We start from the raw sequence: 26,950 nt of genomic DNA, 5'->3' as shown, positions 1-26,950 counted from the left end.
TCCAGCACTTCATGCAAGCACATCTCCCCTGCCTTCAAAGAAACGTGGAATTCCATGCACAGAAGAGATCTAACACCCAATCAAATGCTTTAAGAACTCCTACAGGCACACCAGTCATCTCTCCCATTCTCTCCTCTATGGGTGTTTTGTAAATTCAAGGACCTCATCTGTGAGCCAGAGAGGAGCTGGAAATGCTATGACCCATAGGGGTAGAGCTAAAAGCATCCAGACTCTATTAGACATCCATACATAGACCAAATCCAGGTATGTGTCCCTTGCATGCTGTGTATTCAATGTAGAAAAATCCCTGGGACAAAAATCTAACTCACAGACAAGCTAGGTTTGGCCATCACATACCATACTTGGGCACGTTGGCTACAGAAAGGGGGGTGAAAGACTACAGAAGACAAACTTCATCTCCTTTGCAGCTTTTCAGATGCTGTTTCTGAACCTGAAGACGACTTTTTCTTCATCTACACATCCACCCACTAAGCATTTATTGAGTACCTATCACACGCCAACGTACCACTAGATGCTAGAGATAGAAAGATAGATGGATAAGATACCACCCAGGAACTCAAAGTCAGGTTAGGTAATTAGACAATGAGAACCCCCACAAAAAACAGCAATGACAAAACAACATGGTAATTGCTTTAACTGAGAAATGAAAGAAGTCTTGTGAGAATCTAGAGGACAGAAAAACTTCAATAAGAGAGTAAGGGAAGGGTTTCCACAGGGGATAAAGGGTTTTTAAAATCAAGTACTTCACTCCACTCCTCCTCTATCATGCTTTTCATACCCACCACTGGGTGTGTGTTGGGGAGAAAGGCCTGTTAGGGTGTTACTACCATTCTTCTAAAGAACCTTGCAATCCAAAGTGTGGTCTCAAGACTAGCACCATCCCTATCACCCTGAGGCATTAAAAAGGCAGAACCTCAGACCCCACTCGAGATCTTCCCATTGAGAATCTGCATTTCAACACGATCCCCAGGTGATTCATATATGCATGAACAACTGAGAAGCATCGTCTGAGATGAGAGCCTCATCTCTGGAAATAAGCTTTCCACAGAATCAGGATCCCTCACCCAAAAAGAACAGCGTTCAATGCCTACATTGGACAGTTCCCAAACTTTCTGGGCTCAGGATCTCTTTACATCTTAAAAGTTATTAAAGACACCAAACAGATTTTGCTTATGTAGCTTATAGCTACTGACACTTACCATTCTAGAAATTCAAACTGAGAAATATTTTGCTAGTCCATTTTAAAACAATAATAAATCTCTACATAATAACATAAATAACAGTTGTTATGCAAAATAACCATGTTCAAAAAAATGTTAGGGAGAAGAGTACCATAGTTTTTTACATATTTTCAAAACATTTTAACATCTTGTTTAATAGAAGACAGATGGATTCTCGTATCTACTTCTGCATCCACACATCGACTAGCCCCTGGGCTCCACTGTATGCTCATAGAATGAGTGAAAAAATTATATTTTAGCATGATTATGAAAATAGTTTTGACCACAGAGACCACCAGAGACCATGCACATTAGAATCACCATTGCTTGGAGAATTAAAGGGAAAAATAAAATAAAATAAAATAACACCAGAGTTTCACCCCAGACTAAATAAATCCAACTCTCCGATGTGAACTCAGGTTTCGGAAGTTTTTAAAGGTCCACCAGAAGATGCTAATGTGCATCCAGAGTTGAGAAACTCTGATCCTCTGACCTAGTTCAGCTATGCACTTTACAGATTGTGGAGAGGGAATGGGAGGTGGCGGGGAGAACAGCCAGGAGGGAAGGAACCTTATCGAGAAGCTCCAGGATAGAGCTAGGAGTTGAACACCACCTTCTGGCCAGACAATATAACCAACATTCTTCCATTAATTCTCTTAATTCAGAGTTCTCAAAACACAAACAAAATGGAATTTACTCTCCTTCCTTTGAATGAAAGACACTGTTTAAATAACTGTATTAAGGTATGTTTCATATACAATAAAATATATGCATTCATTTTAAACTTAAAGTTCAATAAGTTAGGACTTCCCTGGTGGCACAGTGGTTAAGAATCCGCCTGCCAATGCAGGGGACACGGGTTCGAGCCCTGTTCCGGGAAGATCCCACATGCCGCGGAGCAACTAAGCCCGTGCGTCACAACTACTGAGCCCACGCACCTTGAGCCTGTGCTCCGCGACGAGAAGCCCACGCACCGCGATGAAGAGTAGCCAAGCTGGCCGCAACTAGAGAAAGCCGGTACACAGCAACAAAGACCCAACGCAGCCAAAAATAACTCAAAAAAAACGAAAAGTTCAATAAGTTAGACAAACTCATGTTCAGACCTCCCCAATCTTGATATAGAACATTTCCATCATCCCAGAGAGCTCTCTGCCTCTTCCCTGCCAGCAACCTCCATCCCAGGCCCCACGTGACAATTACTCTGATTTCTATCATTGCATATTAGTTTTTCTTCTTCTAGACCCTCAGATAAATGCAATCAGACAGTATGCTTTCTTTCCTGTCTGCATTCTTTCACTCAGCATAATTTTTTAAAGATTCAACTATGTTGGTTCAGCTGTTTGTTCCACTTTATGGATGAGTAATATCCCACTGTACGGATATTCCACAGTTCATCCACTGGGTTGTTCCCAGTTTGGGGCTATTACAAATAAAGTTGCTATGAACATCTCTGTACAACTCTTTGGGAGGGCATGAGTTTTTATTTCTTTTGAGTAAATATATAGGAGTGGAAATATTAGGCCCAGCGTGGCCCTGCGAGGCAGGGCATGTAGAAGAAACTGTTCCAGCCCGGCAGTCAGCCACAGCTGGTTCTGCATACAGATGGGGCTGTTTATTAACATGGAGATTAAAACACTGACTTCACAGGCATGCTAAAGGGATCGGAGACAATGTATGTAGAGTGGCTGGTAAATAGTAGATACCTAGTCAACGAGCGTAGAAATAACTAGAAGCAGAACTGGGTTGAACGGGAGCAAGATCCCTGAATTTTCCAGTGAGGTGTTTTTCCACTACTGCATGCTGTTCACCTCCCCCCAAGACTCCTCTAGCCAAAGGTTCCCTCAGCCTCCACCCAACCCCAATACCCTCTCCTGTCCTTGAAGTTGAGGCCATAAAATATGAACTGCCTTCTGAAATAATTAATTTAGAAGTGTTTCTTGGCTAGTTTGTTTTAATAATTTTTAGTTCTCTTTGGAAAAAAAAATCCATATAATGGAATGCTTGGTACATGAATTCAGTTAAGTCAAAATGTCCACCTTTTAGGCAGTATTAGGCTGAGATATTACCGCAATGGGGTGACCAAACCTACCAGGACCTGTAAGTGAACCTGGAAATAGCTTTTGGACAATATGGGCCTATCTGCATTTAAACCCTCTCTGTCATCTAGTGCTTTCCTCCATGCTTATTTTCCACCTGTGCAACTCTTTCACTTGACTCCTTTAAGTGTTCAAATAAATGTCTCATTTTTCAAGGTCTACCACTCCTTTCCTACTCCTTCTCATTTCTGCACCTCCCAGTACTCTTTCCACTTGAAGGACAGAGGAGCAAAATAAATGCCCAATGACCAACATGTCCTATTAAATACACACATGTACACACCACCCTCATCTATGTTCAACTATGAAAACTGTGAAGACCAATTCACTTTACCAAATGAATCACGAAGGAAGCTACCATAGAATAAGAGGTGCTTTTCTCTCACAAAATGTCTCTGCACTCACGGGGGAGTGTGAGAAACGACCCTGCCAACCTCTGAGCTGACAAGCCCCGGATGTTACCAGTTCCCCTCCCTGAGCTGACTGCGCTCACAACCATACTTCCCCTCCCTCAACAGGCCCTCTCCCTGCCCTGCCCTGCCCTCCAGGCTTTTCCCTTGATCAAGAGCCTTTCTATAGCTTCTCAGCTAAATCCCAGGCCAGCAGACAGCGCTTCACCTCAGCCAGTTTGAGTGCATGCTGCCTATGAGATTTCCTGAGACTCTCTTAAAACTGCATGAGGGTCTTCCTCAGGAGGCCTAATAATACCGTGTTTCACCTTTGAGCCACTTTATAAACATTAACTCATTAAGCTACCCTTCTCTCCTCATGAGCTCTGGGCTTCTGCAGAGGGGACTTCATCCTCCACTCCCCTCAAATTGCTCCAGGAGGAAATAAGCTGGGAGCTGAAGGATCTTTTCTGGGGATTTTAGGCCAAGACAACATTAATGCCAAAGGTCCTGGAGTAACAAACGCCACTTGGGTAAAATGGCATGGATGTTTCTTTAAAAGAGACTGAATTGAGGTTCTCATCTCCCAAAGCCAGATTAGCAGAATGAAGAACTTGCCTCCATGGTCTAGGGCAGGGTCACTGAACTACTACAGCCCATGACACAAAATCCAGCCTGCCCCCTGTTTTTATGAATAAAGTTTGACTGGAACAGAGGCATGCTCATTGATTTACATGATATCTCTGACCACTTTTACACGACAATATCAACTGAGTGGTTGCAACAGAGACCAAATGATCCACAAAGCTAAAAAAGAAAAAAAAAAAATTACTGCCTAGTCCTGTAGAAGACGTTTGCTGACCCCTGGTCTAGGGAATGTAAAGTTTGTTCCCATCCCCCATATTCCCTAAATATCTTTAACCAAGTCCCTTTCCCTCTCTGGGCCTCAGGTGCTACATTTGTAGACTGAATAACCTCTGACCTGAATCACTGCCTTGGGTTTATTCTCTCATTGTTCTGCAAGTATTAACATCTCAGTTGTTAGCTTTGCCTCATCATTACAGCTGCCTTTTTTGGGAGGAGGAACAGAGTTGTGTGTGTCTCATGAATCACTGTAGGCACAAGGCTCTATGCTGAGCTCTAAATCCACTTCTGGAGTGTAACTGAACTGACTTGAATTATATTTCTTTCTTTGCAGAGAGATCTCGCAGAATGATGTCTTGGAAGTGATAGAGGCAAATGTGTTCTCCAATCTGCCCAAACTACATGAAATGTAAGCAAGAACCTGTTTGCTCATGGCTGTTCTCGGCCATAGCTTTAAAGTTCACTTATATTCCTGGGAGGCCCTGGCTCGGCTCTGCCCTCAGAGCCCTAGAATTTCATTTTAAGATGTCAAAGTCAGTCCAAAAGGCACTGTCATGTGTCTCTGCCTGGTGATCCATCCAGGTCCCATTCCAGAGCTTGGTCTTATCCTGCTTCTTCCCTCCCAGAATTTCTTGCAGAGTAGACTCAAGAATCTAGCTCTGTGACTGCAAGTGCGTCTACCTCATCCTCTCATTCAAATTTATTCCACAGTCAAATAAATCCCCCATGATGCAGCTGAAGATGGGCAGTCTTAGTCTGACTCCATATACCCACCATGAAACCTTGGCCAAGATACAAAATCATGCTAAGACTTAGTTTTCTTATCTGTAAGTGAGAATAATAAAATTGCATGCCTCACAGGATCACTGTGATGAATAAATGAGATGATAAATGTTAACTAGATCTAACACATCAACGGGCATACGGTAAGATCATCACAATCCTTGGCCTCTTTACTACCCCAACCAAATTTACTTCCTCTTGTTGACATTCTAGTTTTACATACATGCCAATACTCACACAGATCCACCTCTGTTTCATACCAGTCTCTAATTACCATAGGTTATCAAAGCCAGAAGAGACTTCACAGACAATCTGGTGCAAAATTTTCCAAAGTATATTCTGTGTGTCATTAAACACTTGGAAAATTATTAAGTGCTCCAAAAAAGGAAAAAAGTCTATGGTCAAATAAGGTTAAGTTGGACAGATTCACTTACTATAGGAAAACTCAGAGCCTGTAATATGCGAATATACACTTGGAATCTCCAAGAAGGGTATCGTATTAAGAGTTTCTCAGCTAATGTCATTGGAAAGGTTTCTCTGTGAAGCATTGATTAATATCTCACAAAATTCTCATGGAGCACAGTTAGGAAAGCCAGTGACCCACTTCCCTAATTTTACAGGTGAGGAAAGAAAGACAGAGAGAAGTTGTGAGGCTTCTCTGGTCACCCAGCCAAATCCACAGCAGGATAAGGACTTGAACATAAATCTCCTGACTCCTTCGTATCTTTTGGAACACTTTTTAGCGCTTGTCAAGCATATATACATACCCACACACACATGCATAATTCATGTATGCATACATACATCCATATGAATTTGTTTAGGAATGACAGTCTGTCCATCTTGGCAGACCTCCTTCCCTTTTCTCCTACTCACTCCGCATCCCGCTCTCATTCTTCCTCGTTGTCATTAAGCCTCTGCAACTGACGCCTTCCCTCCCTCCCCCCATTGCCCTCGTGCTCCTTCCTTCCTTCTCACTCTGCTTGGCCTTTCCTTACCCTAGTTGGGAAAAGAGATCTGACCAGGGTCTCAGAACCCGCAGAGAACATCAGAGAAATGAACCAAACGGCAGCTGGCCCTCCGGGCAAGGTCAAGCAGGCGTCCCTCTATGCTCTTCAACGGGCAGTGGAGCTAATGGGATGGCTCTTTCATCTCTTTGCTGAACGGAGAGGTTCTCACCCCCATGTAGCACTGACCGTACTTAAAATGATTCATTACCTGGTACTTGGATCTGGGTAGCTACAGGTTACTGCAACATTAAGCTAATGAAACAGGGAGGAAGTAATTAACACAGAGCATCTCTGCAAATATACATTGATGTAGCAAGATGGGGAAAGGGCAGCCTCTCTCTGTCGGAATCCAAATGTGAACATGCCCACCTCCAGAACTGCACTGTGTCCAGATCAGGACACAGTGCAGGTCAACCTGGGGCAGAAGCCATCACTTGCCATGAGCTGTGAGAGAGCAGCCTCGGTGTGAGCGTGAGGGGACTCACTGGCACATTCCCAGCTGCTGTCTGCTGGGACTGCACAGAGATGCGCACTGGTTTTCCCCCAGTCTTTGTTTTCCTTTGCCCCTTCACTCTCCTTTTCTCTAACCTCCTTTAGCCCTTCAGCCTTTTTCCTTCCCACCCTCTTATGTTGTTTTCCATGCCCTTCTCTCTTGTCTCCCAACCGGACAAAAGCTCGTTTCCCCCATTAGTCTTGTCCCTACCCTCTTAGCCTCCTCAGACCCTGGGAGATCCTTAATGGTTAAAGACTCAACTGTGCTCAGTGGAAATGACTCACCCAGTCAGCGTTTTGTTTATCTCTGATGAATAGGTTCCAGGAAGACTTCAGTGATGAGAGTTATATGGGACAGGGTTAATATTTTGTTTGCGCAGTTTAGTATAGTAAAAGACACAGCATGTATGCTCAATTTTTGTTGAAACGATGGATGGATGAATAGATGGACGGATGGGTGAATGACATTAACATACTCTTTGCATAATGTGAAAAACACCACAGCATTCCTTACCGTTGAGGTCACGTGCATGTACTCTCCTCTTTTACAGTAGAATTGAAAAAGCCAACAACCTGCTATACATCGACCCTGATGCCTTCCAGAACCTTCCCAACCTCCGATATCTGTAAGAACTCCTGTGCCTGCTCTATGATCAAATTGTGCATTCATATTTTAGCAAAATATCCATTTGCAACTCTGGGGAACAACTGCTTTTAATCAAAGATGTGGGGCAGAAGTGAAGTGGGGAGACACTTGCTGGTGGATTTTAGTTTAGTTTAATGAGTGAATTCCACTGACATAATTGCATTTTGTTTTCATTTAGAAAAACAGACATCATAAGGAATGCCATTTGCATTAATGGGATTGTCACAAGGACCTCTTGCAGAACTCAGTCATAATTCAGTGTTAATGAGATACAGCCAAAATTTCCGCTAGCATTTAGCTTGTGACCTTGACCTCAAAGACATCGTCTCTCTTGTTCTGCATTTAAGCATTTTTTTTCTTTGATAGATTACAGTGTTTTATATTAAAAGTTTTGGTTAATAATAGACATGGTGTTTTTATCAGCAGAGAGATTCCTGGTGTTTGAGCTTTATCCCATGGGCCTGCCTCCATCTGCAAAAACTCTGCTTCTTTCACTCCAACAGCTTTCAGATTCGCTGAGGGCTTGTCAGAGCCCTGAGTGCTGTGATGGGGCCCCACAAAATAACAGATAAGAATTTGACCTATGGAGTCAAACTTTCTGGACCCATTTATTAGCTACTGATCACAGGCAAGAATTTAACCTCTTAAAGCCTGTTTCCTTGTCAAGAGAATGGAAATCATGATGAATGTGTATCTGTTATCTATTAACATCATAATAATGCATAACCACCTACCCCCAAAAGACAGTTTTTAAGCAACAACGATGTATCATTTTTACCTGTCTGTGAGTTGATCAGTGGAATGGTTCTGCTGAGCTGGACTCTGGTGGCCTGACCTCAGCTAAGCTCACGCATGTATTTGAAGTTAGTTGGCAGGCTGCTGGCTGCTCTGGGTGGTCTCAGTTTGGGATGACAGCTCTCCACCAAGTGGTGTTCGTTTCCAGCCAACTCACACAGGCTTGTCCACATGGCTGTCCTGGGGGTTCCAATAGAGACAGTAAGCTTGCAAGCCTCTTGAGACCTAAACCCCGAATTCGCACACCATTTCTCCTGTTGAATTTTATTAGCCAAAGCAATTCATGGGACCAGCTGAGGTTCAAGAGGTGGAGAACCAGACTCCACTACTTGATGGAAAAAGCTGCAGAGTCTCAAGACAAGGTGTGTGGATACAGGGAAGGACAGGGAATTGAGGCCATCTCTGCAATCAATTTACAGCATGTAAAAAGTTTCCCACAGTTCCTGTGACATCATAGTAGATGCTCAATAAAGATTAGCTACTAGTGATATTATGACTCTGTCCCTAACTTTTGATCCAGGAGACCTGGAGTTAGCAAGTAAAATAAGGAACACCGGGCCACTGTGGTTTAGCTCACTGAATGGAGGCTGACTGAGGGAATAAGAGATCTAACAGAACAAAGTCCCTACGACCTGGAACTTCTGCTCTCTGATAGGAGCCCCAGAAAGGATCTGAGAGAGAAACAAGGTCTTCCACTCCTGAGTTCATGTCAGAGGCAGGACCAGCTTCACTGGCACGCAACCAGGGCAGTCTCACGGGGCTCCATGCTCTAAAGGCACCCACGCTCAGAGGGCCTCACCCCAGGTATAACACTCTGCTGTCGCCATCTTGAAACACTTAAACAGCTTTGAACGAGGAGCCCTGCATTTTCATTTTGCACTGCACCTCACAAATTATGTAGCCATTCATGCTCAGAGGTCAGGGTTACGACTGACTCAGGAGCCGTGGCTCTCTAAATGGACTTTGCTATACTCTCTGCAGAATCTAACCTGGGTTAGGTACATAGCAGTGGAGGAAATCTGAGGTAACAGAAAAGGCATGGGCCTTAGGATTGAAAAAAAAATCTAGGACCTCATCCTGACTCCACCATTTACTCTTGGGCCAATCACTGGATTTCTGAGAGGTGCATAGCTTATAGGACTCTCAAGTGAGGTTTACATGGGAAAATATACTGTAAACTACAAACTGCTCAAAAACATTAATAAATGTACTAAGTATTTGCAGGATACTCTCTCTGGCCAACCAAAGTCTACAAGTCCACCCTCAGAAAAAGTCCAATAAGGGTTTAATACAGAGTTATGGTGGCCCCTAAGACCTTCAGCTTTCACCTAGAAAGCATGAGTTTAAAAAAAAAAGAAAAAGAAAAAAAGGACTTTGGGACATGCCTGTACATTTAATGGAGCAGTATAGAAAAGAAAAAGAAAAAACTATATATGACGTCAGAAGGACTGGATTCCAGATGGGATGCTGTTATTCATTAGCCAGATAACCATTACCTTCTCTAAGCCTCCTTACCTGTAAATTGGGTGGTTGTAAAAACTAAGTAAGATTATGCCTGTAGAAACATTTTGCAAGTTGTTTTTAGTGTATAAACCATAAAGAACTATATAGATATAAAATTCTTAAAACTACCTATTACCCAGGTGGTTTCCTTTACCCCTTCTTCTTTTCTTCTTTCCCTCCCAATTGCCATTCTTCCCTTCCTTCTCCTCTCCCCTTCCTCTTAGAAAAAGTCTGAGTGGAATAGGGGCGGCCACAGAGCCTTCCACAGCAGAACAAAAGCACATTAGGATACGCAAAGGGACACCCCTATTCACAAACTGTCACATGTGGCTCATGAGAAGCGCTCCTGCAGAGGAGAGATTCGAGAAGAAAGGGACCCCCTCACTCACACATTCCACAGCTATGATGATAACAGCAGGTCTGAGAATGGGGGCCTGGGAGCACGTGACCAAGGGATGGGCAATCACTGCAAAGTTTGAAATCAAGAGCTCCAGCATTTGGCCCTAATATTAGCCCGCATCTTGTAGCCAGCACCATTTGTTCTTATTAATAAGGACCCTCAGCCCTCCCTCTAGGGGATGAGGGCTGGGGAGGAACTTGGGAGGATGAGGGCGTGGAAGGCACAGCCCTAGACTGAAGGGGGAACTCTGGCAGAACAGAGGGGACAAATCTCCGACTTTGACTCTGGAAATCTGTGTCATCTGTCATCGAGTCCAGCCTCCCCTTTGTGTCCTTCTCTCATTTTGAGGTGTTCAGTAATCCTCAGGCACACCTGGCTCCCCATCAAGTCCAGACAAAGCTGGAGGTGACCACTTCCAGCCACATCTGTTCCCAAGAGGAGGTTATCGTTCTGAGTGTATCTGAAACACGCTTTCTAACTGGAGAAAGAAAAGAACTTGTAAGCAGTTTAGAGGAATTGTGTCACTGTTAAATGATCCTCCTCGATGGCTCTGAAAAATATATATACTTACATAATCCTACAGAGTATGAGGTCCTTTCACATCCACTGCCATGCTGATCCCCCTCGGGAAGTTGGGCTGAAGAGCCGTCCATCTTAAGCCTTTGGACTTATTGCCCAGGGTGGACTTTTCCCAGCTGCACACTCCTCCCGGAATGCAGCACAGGGTGACCCTGGGAACTAGAGCAACTTTTCACTCCAAAGACACTACCAGCAAGACATCTATTCAGGTCTCTCAGACCGTGGTCCTTTGAAGTGTTTTCCAAACTGCTAAGAGGAATCACCTAAATTCAGAGTTGGTCCTCTAATCTAAAAGATGATTTCGTGGAAAAAAAGCCCAGTTAAGCTTCGTTCTTTTTCCATTCTTATTTGTGTCTGAGCAGTGGTCATGAACAGCTTCGCAATCCAGCAGCCAGGTAGAGGTGGGTGGTAACGATTTCAGATATTCTTGGGAATGATGAACTACTTGCTTCAAGGCAAAGAGGAAACACAAAATGGATGAAGGAATCCAGAGGGGACCGGTAGGATGGAGTAGTTGTTTATTTCCTTAAGCCAGGTTAAATGTTTATCATCACAGTCAGCAGAGCAGGAAATTACAAGGGGTAGGGGTGTGTTGTCATTTGACTTGAGAACCCTAAGCGCTGCGTACACACACACACACTTAGAAATGTTATTCTGAGATTCTCAGCGTTGATTCCATTTCATGCTGATCTTTTGACAGCACAGAATTCAAGACAACTAGAAATCAGCGTTCTTCATTATTCCCTTCATCCTTCATTAAGGAACCTGAAATGGTTGGGGGGGGGGGGGAGAAAAAAACTCATGAATAAAGAAATGTACTTTGACTAGAAGAATATACATCAAAGGATTCATCTGGGTGGATATTTTCAAGTCAATATTGTATTTGCAAAGCAGTATTTCTTTCTTTACCACTCTGCCTTCCTGGAGCTGAGCTTTTGCGTATGAAAGATTATCTACTGATCTGTAAATAAGGTTTACACAATATTCTCTTGCCTTTGCATCCTGTCAGCGTAATTCTTAGGCAGCTGGATGTTGCTCTTTGCTACTCAATAAACCTTAATTCCATCTTGGCAAACCCTTCACACAGCTGGGTGGGCCCGCACCCTCAACTGACAACTCTCTTCCTCTCACGTGGGGGACTCTTAGAGCTTCTTAGGGGGCTGTTCACGGCAGCCACGCCATCCGCTTTCTCCAGCCAGGGATGATTCCAGGAGAGTCTTCACGGGGACTCACCTCGGCATTTCTGGCTGTTTCTTCCCCCAGCCCTCCCAAGTCCCTCTCTCTCTTTTCTGCGTTCCTCTCTTTCATTTGTTTTGGTAGGAGTGATGAAAGTAGCTTCTCTGGTTACAAAAGTTAAGCCATTTGTTGGACATCGCATGGCAAAAGGGACAGAGGGCAGGGATTCAGGAGGCGGCACAGAATAACAAGGAAGCACAGAGGCTCCAGGGCCATCTGGCTGGGCTCAGGTCTCGGTTCTTACCCTTCTTAGTTGTGTGACCTTGGGTAACTGGCTTAACTCCTCTAGGTCTCAGTTTTCCTTTCTATAAATGAGGAATAACATTGCCTGCATCTCTGCATTGTAGTAAATGAAGTACTGAAAAGAATGACTGACATTTTAAAAATTCTCAATCAATGTTAGCAATTCTTATTAAATTCCCGACTCTATCATTTACTAGCTAAGGGAGCCTGTGTAAGGGACTCCACCTCTACGTATCTCAGTTCTCTCCTCTGCAAAAAAAAAAAAAGAAAAGAAAAAGAAAAAAAAAAGAATACCTATCTCTAAGAGTCTTGTAAGGATTAATTTGATGACGATGATGATGATGTGTTGGTGGTGGTGATATCTCTTTCCCCTTCCAATGTTTCTAAGGTTTCGAAGGCCTTGTTTCTTTTGGACAGAACCCACTGATCAGCATTCACACATGAAAATATATCATTTGTGTTTCTCAAAAGTAAAAGGCATCCTTCTTACCAAAGTCCTGACAAATCCAGAAAGGCCCCTCCAAACAAGTGAAATGACATAATCCTGCATAATCCTAACCCCTCCTTTTGCTCATTTTCAACACTAGTGGTCCACAGTACCTCATGCCATCCCCATCAACCAACTGGTTGGATAATGCTTCCTATTTTTATGTTGATTTACAATTTGACTCTTTTTATCACACTTCATTGCGTTTGAACCTCACAACAGTCCAAGGAGTAAGCAGGGCAGTAAAAGTACAAGCAATTACAGAAGCCAGCTGGCCATGCCTGTACTCCCTGGTCACAGAGCTCTTCGGACGGGAATGTGCAATGTCCCTGTGGACTGTTCCGATACTTTTGATGTTCAGCAACATTTGGTTCTCTGTGGTGGGGGGGGAAGAGCCATACTTGGGTTCATTTTTCAAAGTTACTGCAGCCACGTGCACAGTAGAAAGGATCGGTGCCTTCCCATTTCTCCTCCATCATTTCAGATGTGAAGTAGCCAGTCAGTAAGGACTCATTCATTCAGCCAATCATTCAACAATCATTTACTGAGGCCATACTATATCCCAGGCTTTATTGTGATGTTTCTTGGGTGTACAAAAGATGACAAGACAGATGAAGCCTCTGCCCTTATGGAACTTACATTTTAATTGGAGAGAAAAATGATGTTGTATAATGTCCGTGGTGATAGTGATATGAAGAAAAATAAAGCAGGGAAAGTTGAGTGACGGTTTAAAAAGGGTGGTGGAGAAAGGACAGAGGGGATGGCCTTGTGAGAGACAAAGGAGTCATCTACGGACAGCTCCCAAAACAAGGAGCTCCGTCTTCTGGGGAGAAAAGACTGTCATTCGTTAACCCCTGAATATAACACATCTTTCAAGCCGTGTGGCACTGGCCATACATAAGAGGACTGATCCAATGCCTTGGGTTGCACTAGTCAAGGAAAGCTTCTTTCAAGGTAGGGAGAATTTAGCTGCAACCTGGGGGATGAATAAAATTTAGAAAGACAGAAAAGAAGGCATTTTCTGTGAAAGAAAGAGGTGAGTAAATGCATAGAACATAAAAGGGCCGTGGAATAGGCAGAGGATGACGAGATTCTGAGGCTCAATAAAAAGAAGGCGCACACCGAGAAGGAGTCCGCCTGCATCAGGAGGGATTGGGTTTGGCGAGATTGGAAAACTAAATTTAAGCAAGGAGCTTAGGAGCAGAGAGTACGCTATAAGACAGTCTTACCGACAAGGACCTACTGTACAGCACAGCGAACTATACTCAATATTCTGTAATGACCTATAAGGGAAAAGGATCTGCAAAAGAACAGATACATATGTGTATAAGTGAATCACTTTGCTGTACACCTGAAACTAACACAGCACTGTAAATCAACTATACGTCAATTGTTTTTAGAAAAAGAGCTTCTTAAGCAGCAGAGTGCCAGGATGACAATGATTTGGACTGTAGATTGACAGGTAACAGGGTATAGACTATACTCAAGGGAGACCTGCTAAGGACCAGTTGCCACAATGCAGGAGTACAGTAATGGTGGCACCTGGAGGAATAGAAAGGCATGGTTCAACGGGGGACACATTTCCAAAACTGTACCACCGGCATATGATTTCCCTCTAGGTCGGACGACCCAAGTGAATGCAGTGATTTTTGCCCACTCACCTCTAGTAACGCCCAAAGCCTCCCTTCCCCCTAGTGACTCCCACACAGAATCACCCTGCAGACAGTACTCATCAAGAATTCACTCTGGGCCAGAAATCACCTTACACAGTGGTTGTGAGTATTGGGAGGAAATTATTAGCCACCTCTCTGGCTGTCAGTGTTGTAAACGTCTAAGGATGTTGTCATGACTACAAGGATGTCTGGGCACAATGGAAATTACACAATTGCTTCTTTTATCAGTAATCTGTCTAGCAGAGCCAACTATGCCTGCCATTGTCAACTCCAGGAGAAGATAGCCAGATTTTCCTTGTGGAACACTGGAGTTCAGCATGAGACTTCAGCCTGAGCATGTCAGCCCCAGGAGAGCGAGAACTTCCTCTTGTCTTGGGGCCTGCTTGTAACAATGGTGACATTTTCATGCTGCTAACCTCTGCTCTTCACTCCTCTGACCTGTTCAGTGCTTTGTGCACCAAGAAGCTCAGGCCTTCTCCATCAGCGAGGCAATTACTGCATCTATCAATTCACATCAGTACGTTCAGACTGATGGTCTTCTTCTCAAGGGAAGTGGCATATTTTTAAAAAGGAGCCTGGAAAAGACAATGTGAAACCCAAGAATTGATCATGATAGACTCCCGGGCGTGGGGCTTCTGAGAGGGAAAGAGAGTCCAACAGGATCCACTCATATAGCATGTAGGTGACCACCTACTCCAGCCGCTTGCAGTCTCTGGATTATATTTTCACAGGATATCCCTCTTATGAGGTAGGTATAGCCTCACCTCGTTAATTCTGAAATAAGACCTCTGTCGTCACCAGAAATCAGACGTAAAGACAAGCCTAGAGAGGGTTCCGAGAGAAACAAGCCTCCGATTAGCTGCGTGAAACTCAGCCCTGCCCTCCTCCTCATGGCTAAGATCACCTCCACCTCCCCCCAGACAGTGACGGGCTGATCGCTTCAAGGCTCGGTTTCTTCACCTACAAAATGGAAATCATAAAGTATGCTTCAAGAGGCCGATGAAAGAGGAGAAGGGACTGTACATCCTCTTAGATCTCTTCTAGCCCTCAGGCGCCTGGTGTCTAAATTGTGTTCTTCACGAATCTGGGGATCCCAGAGTCACTGTCCTGTCCTGAGTTCAGCATATTCAGATCCAGCGCAAAGGGCCTTGTATGGAAGGAGAAAGTCCCTCTATAAGACAGGAAAATCCAGCCTCCTGCAGGCCACTCTGCTTCCCAGATCAGGCTCCTCTTCCCCAGGATTCAAGGAGACCCTTTAAATGCTGAGATCCTTCAGAGGCATCAAACACTTAAACCGGCTGTAAATTACTCTCAAAAGAAGTCCCCTTCTTAAGCTAAAGGGGACTCACAGCATGAGCCCTGCCACTTCGGCCCCTTACAAAATGAGCACAGCCGGCCTTAGTGGAGCCTCAGAGGTACTGGATGTGGCACCAGGCTTAAGAGGCAGACAACGCCCAGCAGCCATTGGAGCTGGCCTGGGAGGGCCAATCCCTGGCAGGGTTGGCCCCAGGCACAGGCAGAAGGAGAGACAGCTTAGCTGGCGAGAATCTGAAGGGCATCAAGTGAAGCCCCACCTCTGTGGAAAATAAACTGCTGTCTCTTCTTCCACCACTGCAGCCTCAATTCAATATAGGAAGGTTTCAAAGGTATTTTGGTCCTTTCTGACCCTTTTAGATTTGCAATTATCCCTGGGAAAGGCCACATATTAAGATATTGGAGCTAACACAAGAACTGTCAGCTACCGTCTCTGTCGGGATGGGGCAGCCCCTGGAAGCAGAGATGGGCCAGAGGAGGTTGGGCAGTGCCGTGGGCAACAGGGGATGAGCAGGAGAGAGGGGAGGGCATCACGCAGTCAACTCTGGTTACCAGATTGTGTGCTCCTCCAGGACGGGGACCAGGTGGTCTTCACGGCCATACCCCCAGTACGTGGCACAAAAAAAGGCGTTCAGCTATTTATTTCTCCTTTTAGAGAACACTGGCTGTGATCTCTCACGCCAGACCTCTTGTGCACCTGGTTCTCGCCTCACTCTGTAACGCTTGTTGAGGGACCCATTTGTTCATTGCTGCCCTCATTCATCTCATCTGCTTTATCTTTCACAGTGTGTGCTCTTAGGTTGTAAGCTAAGAACACAGGCATCTACTAGCCACATGGCCCCGCTGCTCCCAAACCCTTGGCTTGTCCATCTGGGAAGATGTGGTCTTCCCGTGGGCATGGCTATAGGAGGCAGGCATTCCAGGGGGCTCCTCGGCCAGCCAGATCAGCTGGCTCAGGACTGGGGAGCAGTGAAGTGGGAGGAGAGGGCATCACCTGATTCAACTGACCTCTAATCCAGAGCAAAGGCTGCATCTAGCTCATCTCTGAGCTTCTACAGAAGGGCGTGCACAGAGTAGGTCCTTAATGAAAATGTGGGCGGGCCTGGATTTGAATCGTTCTGTTTGGGTAGTGGAAGGGAAGCAGCTGCTGTTTTTAGAGAAATATCTTGGGGCATTACAGAGTGTGAACACTGCAGTGACAAATGGTCTAAGGAAGAATATTTTCATCCCCAGCAGACATTACAAAAATGTTCTGCTGCGGTTTGATCATGAGGTCACCCACAGCAAACACCCCACAAATAATGTCTAGTTCAAGAGGGGCTGAGCTCCTCCCCCACCAGTTCGGATTCAAAGATAAAATTAGGCAGCCTCCCTCACAAAGCTCACCCAGCACAGTCTCTCTGGACAAGGGCCAAACCACAGGAGCCGCCTGGACACCAAGGAAAAGCTCTTCTCTTTATGGGAGAGCCGCACGCTCAGGCTCCAGCCGTGGTCCTGCTTGTGTAAGCAAGTAACGAGACCTCTCTGGGCCTCATGTAAGATGGAGAGGAAAGGGACAGCCCCATCTCCTTCAAAAGTTGTAAGGAAGAGAAAGGAAGGGAGAAGATGAGTCAGGGTGCGGGGACGCTTTGAAAGTTCAAAATGGCAAACAAGTGCAAGCACTGCTGATTGGACAGGGCACTGCGGGCGGATACGGGGTGGGACACAGAAATCACAATTTAGAAAGCACTTTCACTTTATATTAATTTACATAGTCTTACAAAAGCCCTCTGAGATATTTACTGATGGTTCCATCTCACAGGTGGGAAACTTGAGGTTCAGAGATGCTGACTGAATTGCCCTAATTCCCCAAATGGGATTAAGAAAGGATCTTGGAGCAAGAGAGACAGGGAAACTGATACTAATTGAACATCTACTAGATGGCAGACCCTAAACTAGGTATTTTGTTCTCACAACTCATCTTCCAACCTTCCAAAACAGTGAGGTGTGTATTTTGCCCAATTTATAAATGAGGAATTTGAAACTCAGAGATCCTGTAGTTGGCAGAACTGAGATCTGAGGCCAGGAGTGTCTGACTCCATCCCGGTTCTCCCCACTTTCCGGGGCTCCGCGGCTGGGAAGGTGCGGAGTGTGGGTGAAGCCAATGTCAACGTACCCAGTGTTCTGAGCACAAGAGTGACACCTGATTCCCGTTTGCCATTTGGAACTTGTGATCATCTACGCGGCTGTGTTGAAGTGTACCTAAGAAATAGCTTTCTAAATAACGAATGCTTGAAATGAGTTGTGGGGAAGGGTGCGCAAACCGTTTAAAATATTAACTCTTTTGCGATTCCCCTATGTAATTTAAAAGTAACTGCTTGCCACAGATTGGTAGTCTGACTAAAGTTATTCGTACATTGGCATCCAAGAAGATCCCAAAAGATTACCTCTTAGGAACACTCTGTTAGCAGTGAATCTAACTTGGAGAGATCTTTAGGTTTTAAAAGTCCTTATGTAGCCAGTGTGGTATCATGGAAAGATCACCAAGAGGCACGGGAGCCCGAGGGCCCAGGTTCCGTTCCCATTTCTTCCACTTGCTAGCAAACAAGTTAACTGAAACTCTCTAAGCCTCAGTTTCCTTATCTAGAAAATGGAGCTAATAATAGTATCTTCTTCATGGAGTTGTGGGCAGGAATAAGTGACTCTGTACAGGCAAGGCCTGTATGATGGTGCCTGACATGTGGTAAGGTAACTGGAAAGTATTAGCTATGATTCTTTCTGGTTTGAGCTTAGAAATTTGGGTGATTCGTTTATCCTCTATGAGTGTTGCCTCCCTTATCTGTAAGACGGGAATCATAATTGTATTCACCTTAGAAACTCACAGTAAAGTCAAATGAGGTAATGTGAAATAGCTCTGTCAGTCACTTGAGCTACACAAATATAAGATAAGGCGATTTTCCAGCCTTTTCTTCCTAGAAGTCTGGGTCAGAACTGTGACCTGTGTAATCAGTTCCTAGGGCTTGTTACTTCCCAAATACCAGTCCTCTGGTCTATTGCCACTGTAGGCAGCCTCTCACCCAGGCCCAAGTCAGACACCGGTCACTGTGTCCCCAAGCAGGAGGAGACAGTGATGAAAGCTGCCACGTGGTTTTCTTAAAGTCCTTCTCTCAGCCCAAGTGACACAACAACAGCTCCCACCCTTCCCCATCGTGGGGCGCTGGGAAGGGCAGATTCTCAGGCGTCTCCAGGAACCCTTCTCACAAGGTTCCTACACCGTTTTCACGCCCACTGCGCACGAGAGGTTAAGAGTTGTGTAACTGGTTTCTAGGAACCTGGACTATAGCATGTCTCATACCTCGGCATCTCAGGAAAAACTCCAACTCTGACATCCTGTTACACTGAGACCTGCCCTAGCCACGAAGGCATCGTGTTGCAGGCCCCAAATTGAAAGGACGAATAACAACAAAGTGAGAGCTGCTCAGTAACCCATCACAAACTTTGTTGTTTTCTACATTCAGGCCCATTTTGTCAAAGATTTCTCTTCAGTTTAGTCCTCCTTTGATTCATTTTGCCATCAGAGAACATGATTTCTTCTTACCCAGACGGGGTGTGTAGTAGAGAGGTTAATTGTTGGGCTAGGAGTAGGAATCTGATCCTGTGACTGACAGACCCTGTACAGCTGCAGGGGAGTTATTCAGAGTCTCTTCCCTCTTTAGGTTGTACCCTAAAGGGGCCCATCCTAAAATGCCTGAAATGCCGGGAGAAATTGGATCAAAGTTCATTTGACAGAGTGTGCCTTTTCACCAGTGTGGTTCTGTAAACTTTCTGATTTATATCATGGTAGAGGAATACAGGGGGCTGACTAACAGAACACTCTGTCTAAGAGAGAGTTTGCCAACCATGCTCTAAATGGTAACAGCATTTTTGGAGAATTAGCATAAATCAGCATAAATACTCTAGCTTCTAGCAGGGCTTCCAGGGTTGAACTAGGAAACACCACACTCAGGAGATACTCTACAATAAAGGAAGAATCCAGGGTCAATACGTTTGGGGAAAGACAGCGCACTACTTCCTCCTCTTGGGCATTTACAATGAATCATATTGTGGTAAAGGCTCTGAGAATCCTGCAGGAAAGAAACTGTTTAACCTTATTAATGCAGCACTTCCTAGACTTATTTGATGACTGTGGCCTTTCGTTTGTAAGCAAAGCATTTATAACCTTTGGAAACAGCATTTATGGAGAAATGCTCCAAGTTTCTAAGTTGGAAGTCACCTTAGAGGTCACAGAGTTCAACTCCCCTTTCCAATTCTACACCCCGTTCCAATGTGTGGGGTTTCCCCTCACACATCCAAGCAATTCTCAGACACCAGCTGGGTGCCCTACGATTCAATAAGACTGTCCCCCTTCAGGCACCAATTGCAAGTCCAGGTTGTCACCTGTGCTCCTGACCAAACAGCTATAGATTGGAGCTTCCAATGACCCCTCTTTGAGTTTGGGTAATTTGCTAGAAAGGCTCACAGAACTCAGGGAAACATTCTGCTTACTAGATTACCAGCTTATTATAAAAGGACACAACTTAGGAACAGCCAAATGGAAGAGATGCATAGGGCAAGGTATGGGGAAAGGATTCAGAGCTTCCATGCCTTCTCCAAGCCCACCATGCTCCCCACCCAGAAGGTCTATGCCAGGAAGGGGAATGGAGACCAGATATATATTCTGTATCATAAATAACCATATCACACCCCTCATGAAGAAACCCAGCCACACAGACACATTTCCAAAGGTAGGGAACCAAGTGCTTTGCAGTACAATTCATTCTTCGGTCTGATCACAGTAGGAGCACAAACTTTAGAGTCAGAAAGATGTGGATTCAACCTCTAGCTCTGCCCCCTTATGTGCGTCTTTGCGAAAGTGATTGGACCTCTCGGCTAAGCCTCCTCCACTCTGATATGAGGATGGTAATGATACCCATCTCCTAAGGCAGAGGAGAGGAATAAATAAGATAATCAATGTTAAGTGCTTGGTGTGGTACCTGGTACATAGGAAGTGTTGAATAAATGTTGACCGTTATTATTATTAATCCTATACCTACTTTCCCAAGCAACACAGCACAAACCTATTACTATTTCCACCTGGAAGCTCTTCAGAATCACAGGCTTCTCTTCCCAAGCAAAATATCCTACATAGTGAACAATACGGTCTTGAGTCTTCACCCCATCAGCTAAAAAAAAACACCAAAAAACAACAACAAAAAACCTATATCCCAATATAAGTTTATTTATAAAGTAGATACATATATACACAAAAATTATATTTTAAAGTATGAAATAAAGGTGAATAAATCATATGTTTTACATGTACACCTTGCCTTATAATATACCATTTTATATGGCACAATAAGCCTAGTTTGCTCTAATTATAACAATATTTTAGAGAAAGCAATACCATAGGATGTGTTTCATTATTATTTTTTTATTTTTATTATTTTGCAGTACGCGGACCTCTCACTGCTGTGGCCTCTCCCGCCACGGAGCACAGGCTCCGGACGCGCAGGCCCAGCGGCCACGGCCCCAGCCGCTCCGCGGCACGTGGGGGATCCTCCCGGACCGGGGCACGAACCCGCGTCCCCAGCATCGGCAGGCGGACTCCCAACCACTGCGCCACCAGGGAAGCCCCTGTTTCGTTATTTTTTAATCCTTAGTTTAACACTCAGAAAAGCAATTCACAGGTCATTTCAATAATAGATTTCAATGGCTGTCAAAGCTGAGAACAAAACCTCACTAAAACAAATAGGTCTAATGGAAGACCAGCCTATAGCTGCACTCTGAGTCACCCAGACTCCATGTTCAATCCTACTCTTTCATGCAAATATTTTTATGAAATTCAGCTAGTAAATTCTCTTCCCTAATGCCAATCAGATGTTCTTACAAACCTGAATGATGTTGTAGTTTTTTTTTTCTAATCAAAGTGTTCAAAACCCAGTGAAAAAATATAAACAAGTTAGAAAATTACATATCCTTGTTTTTAAAATATGCAATATGAGAGTTTTCATAACTGATGACATGCATCATTTTCAGCAATAAATTAATTTCCATTTTTCCCCAAATTCTTTCCTTTTGAAATGCTGTTGTATTCTTCCTCATTATTAATACATCACCTTTCTCTTAAAGAGATAAATCAGATATGTCTAATTTGAAAATATCTGCTTTGTAACATTATTTCTGATAGTCATTTTTCATCACAGAAAAACTCAACCGATTGGAACACTTGTACTTTCTTTTAATTTGTAAGTCATCTTCCATTTTGTCAACTCTTGGTAGTAATTTTCCTCGAGATGACCAACAAGCCTCTAGGTAATAGTATGATCAGGACCCAGACACTAAACAGAATCTGACAGGCAAGAAGGTTTATCCAGACAGGTTTGTCCAAAGAAGAAGGAGGAAATTAGAGAAAGGGGGAAGGAGGAACCTGGGAAATTCAGCTGCGGCTTCCAGTGGTTGCAACAGGGCACAGAGAGCCTCAGGCAGCAGATAACAGACCAGCCTGCCCAGGCATCATGGAGGTCCCACAAGGACAACAAGGACCCAGACACGGAAACAGCATCTCAGTGCCCAAGAGAACTGGGGGAAAGCAAGGCATGGCCCAGGTTCTAGGGAAACCAGGAAATCAGACAAGGTCTCAGTTATAGCAATGGAATGTGACTGAACCATGACCAATAACAGTGCCTGGACACAGCGCTAAGGTTTCCTGTTAGGTAAATCTTATTTCCCTGAGTAACAGATAAAGGATCTGAGTCCTACAGACTTCAACTGACTCCTTACGGCCATACAGCTTAAAAAGTGGTACAGTCAGGACTTGAACCCAGATCCTCTAGCAACAGAGCTGCTAGTTTAAAGCTATGCTACTCGTCCTATCTGAGAAGAGGACCAGAGCCCGATTGTTTAACCAGAATATTAGGTCAAAACAGAATCTGCAGCCAGGCTAACAAGGCTGAGATCTTCAAAATCCTGCCTTCGGGCTCATTAAATTCCCCCTGATTGCTAAGGAGTTTGGTTTCCATGGAGACTGAGGCAAGTCTGATCTGAATATGAGTTAAATATTTCCAGCTTTGAAGACATGAGACTGGGGAGGCAGGAAACAAGGCTCTCCCACTGTCTCAGGTAATTCCTTACCCAAGATCATTTTACAGAAAGAGAAACCGAGGCTCTGAAAAAGTAAGTGAACTGCTCAGCGCCATCCAACTAGTGAGAGAGAAAGCACTTAAATCCAGGGTCCCTCATCTTACGTCTAAGGCCCTTTTCATTGAACTACAGCTTATTACACACACTCCCATCCAACTCCAAGCTTACGTGATTTTACACCTAATCAAATCTTTATTTAATGATCTGGAAAGTATATGTTAGCATCTTTTCTAATGATGTATGTAGAGATGCAAATTCCCAGTCAATAAGGATCTACAGTTAATAGAAAACTCGATATCAGTGAGTCTCAAAAGGTAAGGAGGCTTCTCATAGATTAATTAAGTATAGTCCACGATTCTCCTTCTTATGTATCATTGGATAACTAACTTCTCCCAGAGTGGTCAGAAGGAAGAAGTACATTTTATCTAAGAGACAGAAAAGTGTAATTAAAAATGTAAAAAAATAAGGGAGACAAAGACCTAAATTAGGTGCAAACAAAGCTTATATCACGGGAAATCAATTAGAAGATGGAAAAAGGAGTTCAAGTTCAAACCCTCAGTCTTGGTTTCTAGGAAATGTGCTTTGGCAAAAATAGTAAACCCCTAACCTAGACACACAACTGGCAGCGTCCCATTCTTAAATCAAATTTGCCTAAAATATCTCAGTGGGCCATTAAGGTCATGGTATGGAATCTGTTTCTGCCTCCGTTCACAAACTAAAAGAAAACTGGTTCGCACCGTCTCAGAATTCAGCATTCCCTGCCACAGTGGATTCTGAGTGGAATAGAGATAAAGAATTGCATTCTTGGTTAGCATGTGTGATGGAGAGTGATATGTTGTTCTACCTGACTTTTCTCAGTTCAGTGAGTTATGCAGTAGGTTCTCAATAACTACCCATTGGTTTGTCCTGACCACTACTGTGAAGTCAGGGTTATGGGATGGTGAAAATATGGGCCACCTCTGCTCAGGGGGTCCCCAAGTGTTCTTACTTCCCATTACAGCACCTCAGAGTGGCTTCTAAACACTTAGGCATCAAGTCCTTTACCTGGTCTTAAAGATTCTTAAGATACTACCTCCTCCTTCCCCTTCCATCCTCTTTTCCTCTGTGTCCCACCTCCTATAAACCTCCTGTGGTCTAAGCTACACACACTCACTTCCCTAGTTCAGGCCAGTAAGCTTCATACTCTCTCAGAAATCTGGTTTGCTCTCCTTCCTTGACTAATCCAACCCATACTGCTCTCCCATTCCCTGAACTCTTAAGACACTCACAGTCAGTAACATAGATTTTAGCACTAGACCTGTCTGAGTATTTCCACTATACTAGTCTTAACTCCTCAATTCACCTGCAAACCCTGAAGACATGGGTCTTTGGTGGTTTGGGCATGGTCTTTGGTGTCCTCTCTTGGATGGGATGGAGGTTGTATGAAGAGAAGATGTACAGCCCAATGCAAAACAAGTGAGCACACACACACTATAAATTTAAAAAAAAACAACACACCAGCACTGTTGAAGATTCATGAAAGCACTAATGATGTTTAGGACAATGAGCCTTAGAGCTTTGGGGTCAACTGTTCATGAAAGCAAGTATAGTATCTAGTTAGGGAGCAGGACATAGTGGGACTGGTTCCCATCAAATGAAGGGACCTCACTAAGTTCATCCTGGAAGGCGAAGTACCCATTTTCATCACTGTAACCTCAAGACTGGCGACAGTTAGGCATGAAAGGTGTTAACACCAGCTCAGAATGTTGACTAGAGAGGCCTGTGAGCCAGTTACCTTTCTTTAGAAGATCCATCTGCAGAACTTAAATTTGCTGACATTTGGCCCTCAGGCCTTTACCTGTTCTTGAAGATAAACTGTTGTTGAATGAATCAAAATAATTTCACAGCAAGCAGTCATCTGACCAAAGCAAACCCATTGAGACATAGAGCTCCTAGCTGATTACCCACTTCCAGCCTCCAACAGACATGAATTTATTGATCAAAGGGGAAAAATGAATTGAAAACTAAGTGTTCATCCGAACTCCATTTCCTGAGTTACCTTGGGGTTATGGAGAGTTTCAGCTGTAGAGTTATTACCAATAATCCATCTCACTAGATGGTCACTAGATCTTTTTAAGTGCCTTAAACTCAGAACTACTGGAATAATCTTAGCCATTTTTGCTGTGTGTTTTCTTTTCTATAAACACCAAAAATTTCAGTGTGCACCTATAGACACTTATAGATGTCCCATAAGTATAGTGGCTTTGGGAGCTCATACTATTGATATTAAATAATGTACTTGTACTCTTCTCATTGACAATCATAAATTCTTCCCTCCTTCAATTATATAAAATTCTTACTCATTCACTAACAGAAAGAGAGCCAAGTTGTTATCCATATAATGTCAAATCAGTTAGGTGTGATGAACACAGCTAGTGAATGATTCCTTTTTTGTGCTCATCTCTTGACAGCCCATAACACACTGCCTGGCCTGATACACATCAAGCACTATACATGTGCCAACCACTGTGAAAACGTTGAGTTTTCAGAAGAAACATGATTTCCATCATCATGTCGTTCACAATCTGGTTGAAGAGACAGACGTTGAATAGACACATGAACGCAAGCTAATATACAATTGAGAATCTTGATGAGTGCTAATAAGGGAAAAGTGCTAAAAAGGAATATGATTATACTGGGAATAAATCGGAACCTTAATTTAGACTGGCAATCAGGGAGCTCTTCTCTGAAGAAACAACATTTGTAACTGAACCCTGAAGGATGAGTTGAGGTTGGCCAGGTGAAGTGTGGGTGGTGAGCCTTCCAGATAGAGCATGTGCAAATGCCTGGATACAGGGAAGAACTTAGTGCATGTGAAGAATTGAAAGAAAGCCACTGGTGCTGAAGTGAATTGGGTGAATGGCATGAGTTGAGGGTTCAAGTGTAAGTAGGAAGGAGTATAAATTTTACTATAGGAAACAACTAAAGAAAAGCAGAGGACTAATGTCATCTTATTCACATTTTTTAAAAGAATGCTCTGTGTGCTGTATGGAGACTGGGTTTGAAAAGACAAGATTAAATGTGTGGGAAGGAGGAGACTATTGCAGAAATCTAGAGGAAAGATGATGGTGGCTTGTTCTAGAATGATGTCAGTCGAGATGGAAGAAACTGTATGGAAATGGAAACTAAGAGGATGTTGAGATGAACTGGATGTTGGGGAATGAGGGTGACGAAGCCAAGTTTAATGCCACATTTCTAACAAATAACTGATAGATGGGAGTGCTGTTTATGAAGAAGAATTGAGAGGAGCAGTTTTGTGAAAGTGATGGTGGGAACTAGTTTAGTTTGCTATGTCAATGAGACATTCAGAAGAGAATATGTAAAGTAAACTTTAATTAGGATAAACTAGAGAGGTCAGAAGTCAAGTATAAATCTAGGAGTCGTCATCATATTGATACTACTTGAAGCTATGGGAAATGAGACCTTCCCAGCAAGACTATAGAGAAAAAAGGCAGAAGGCTCCGGAGTATGTCTAGAGGAGGGGGCGTCAACAACAAAAAACTTAAAAGGAGTAACAAAGAAAGAGGTGGAATAATAGAAAAGTGTGATTGGACAGAAACTAATAGAAGAGAGAGTCTGGCAGAGAGTACTGAATTCTCCTGAAAGGTCTAAAAAATGAGAATTTAAATTGTTCATTAGATTCATTGTTTATGGGTTGGTAGATTTGGGGCATGACAAAAGTAGTTTCAGTGGAGGGGTACAGAATGAAAACAAACCGGGGCATCCTCAACAAATTAAAGAGGAATAGAACATGAGAAAATGAAGATAGCATACGCAGACAACTCTTTCTAGAAACTTTACTGTAAAAGAAGGAAGAGAAACAAGGCTGGGCTGCAAGCGGAGACAGATTTGGAGTGAAGGCAAATGGCAAGCATCAGTGAGTCTGTGTAAAATGTGAAATTCAGTACAAGTTACTATCGGTCTCAGTCCAGGTGATCCAAAATACGTCTGAGCAAGGACTTAACAAGTGAGTATTTTATTTTACATTCAAACTGGAGA

The 26,950-nt window shown here is 43.7% G+C and overlaps 1 protein-coding gene across 2 annotated transcripts in view; it reads left to right on the top strand.

The window, feature by feature from the left end:
• Positions 1-26,950, top strand: part of FSHR (follicle stimulating hormone receptor) — a gene marked incomplete at both ends in the record, with an annotated part of 163,856 nt that overhangs the window by 103,496 nt on the left and 33,410 nt on the right. For both annotated transcript variants that reach the window (XM_082852258.1, XM_082852257.1), the window contains 2 exons: positions 4,925-4,999; positions 7,427-7,501. In XM_082852258.1, coding sequence (XP_082708384.1) covers positions 4,925-4,999; positions 7,427-7,501 — 150 coding nt within the window. The remainder of the gene's footprint in view (positions 1-4,924; positions 5,000-7,426; positions 7,502-26,950) is intronic.

This window comes from Leucopleurus acutus, assembly GCF_964270905.1.
Source record: "Leucopleurus acutus genome assembly, chromosome: 12".
NCBI classification, from domain to species: Eukaryota; Metazoa; Chordata; class Mammalia; order Artiodactyla; family Delphinidae; genus Leucopleurus; species Leucopleurus acutus.
This window is presented reverse-complemented; position numbering and strand designations above follow the sequence as displayed.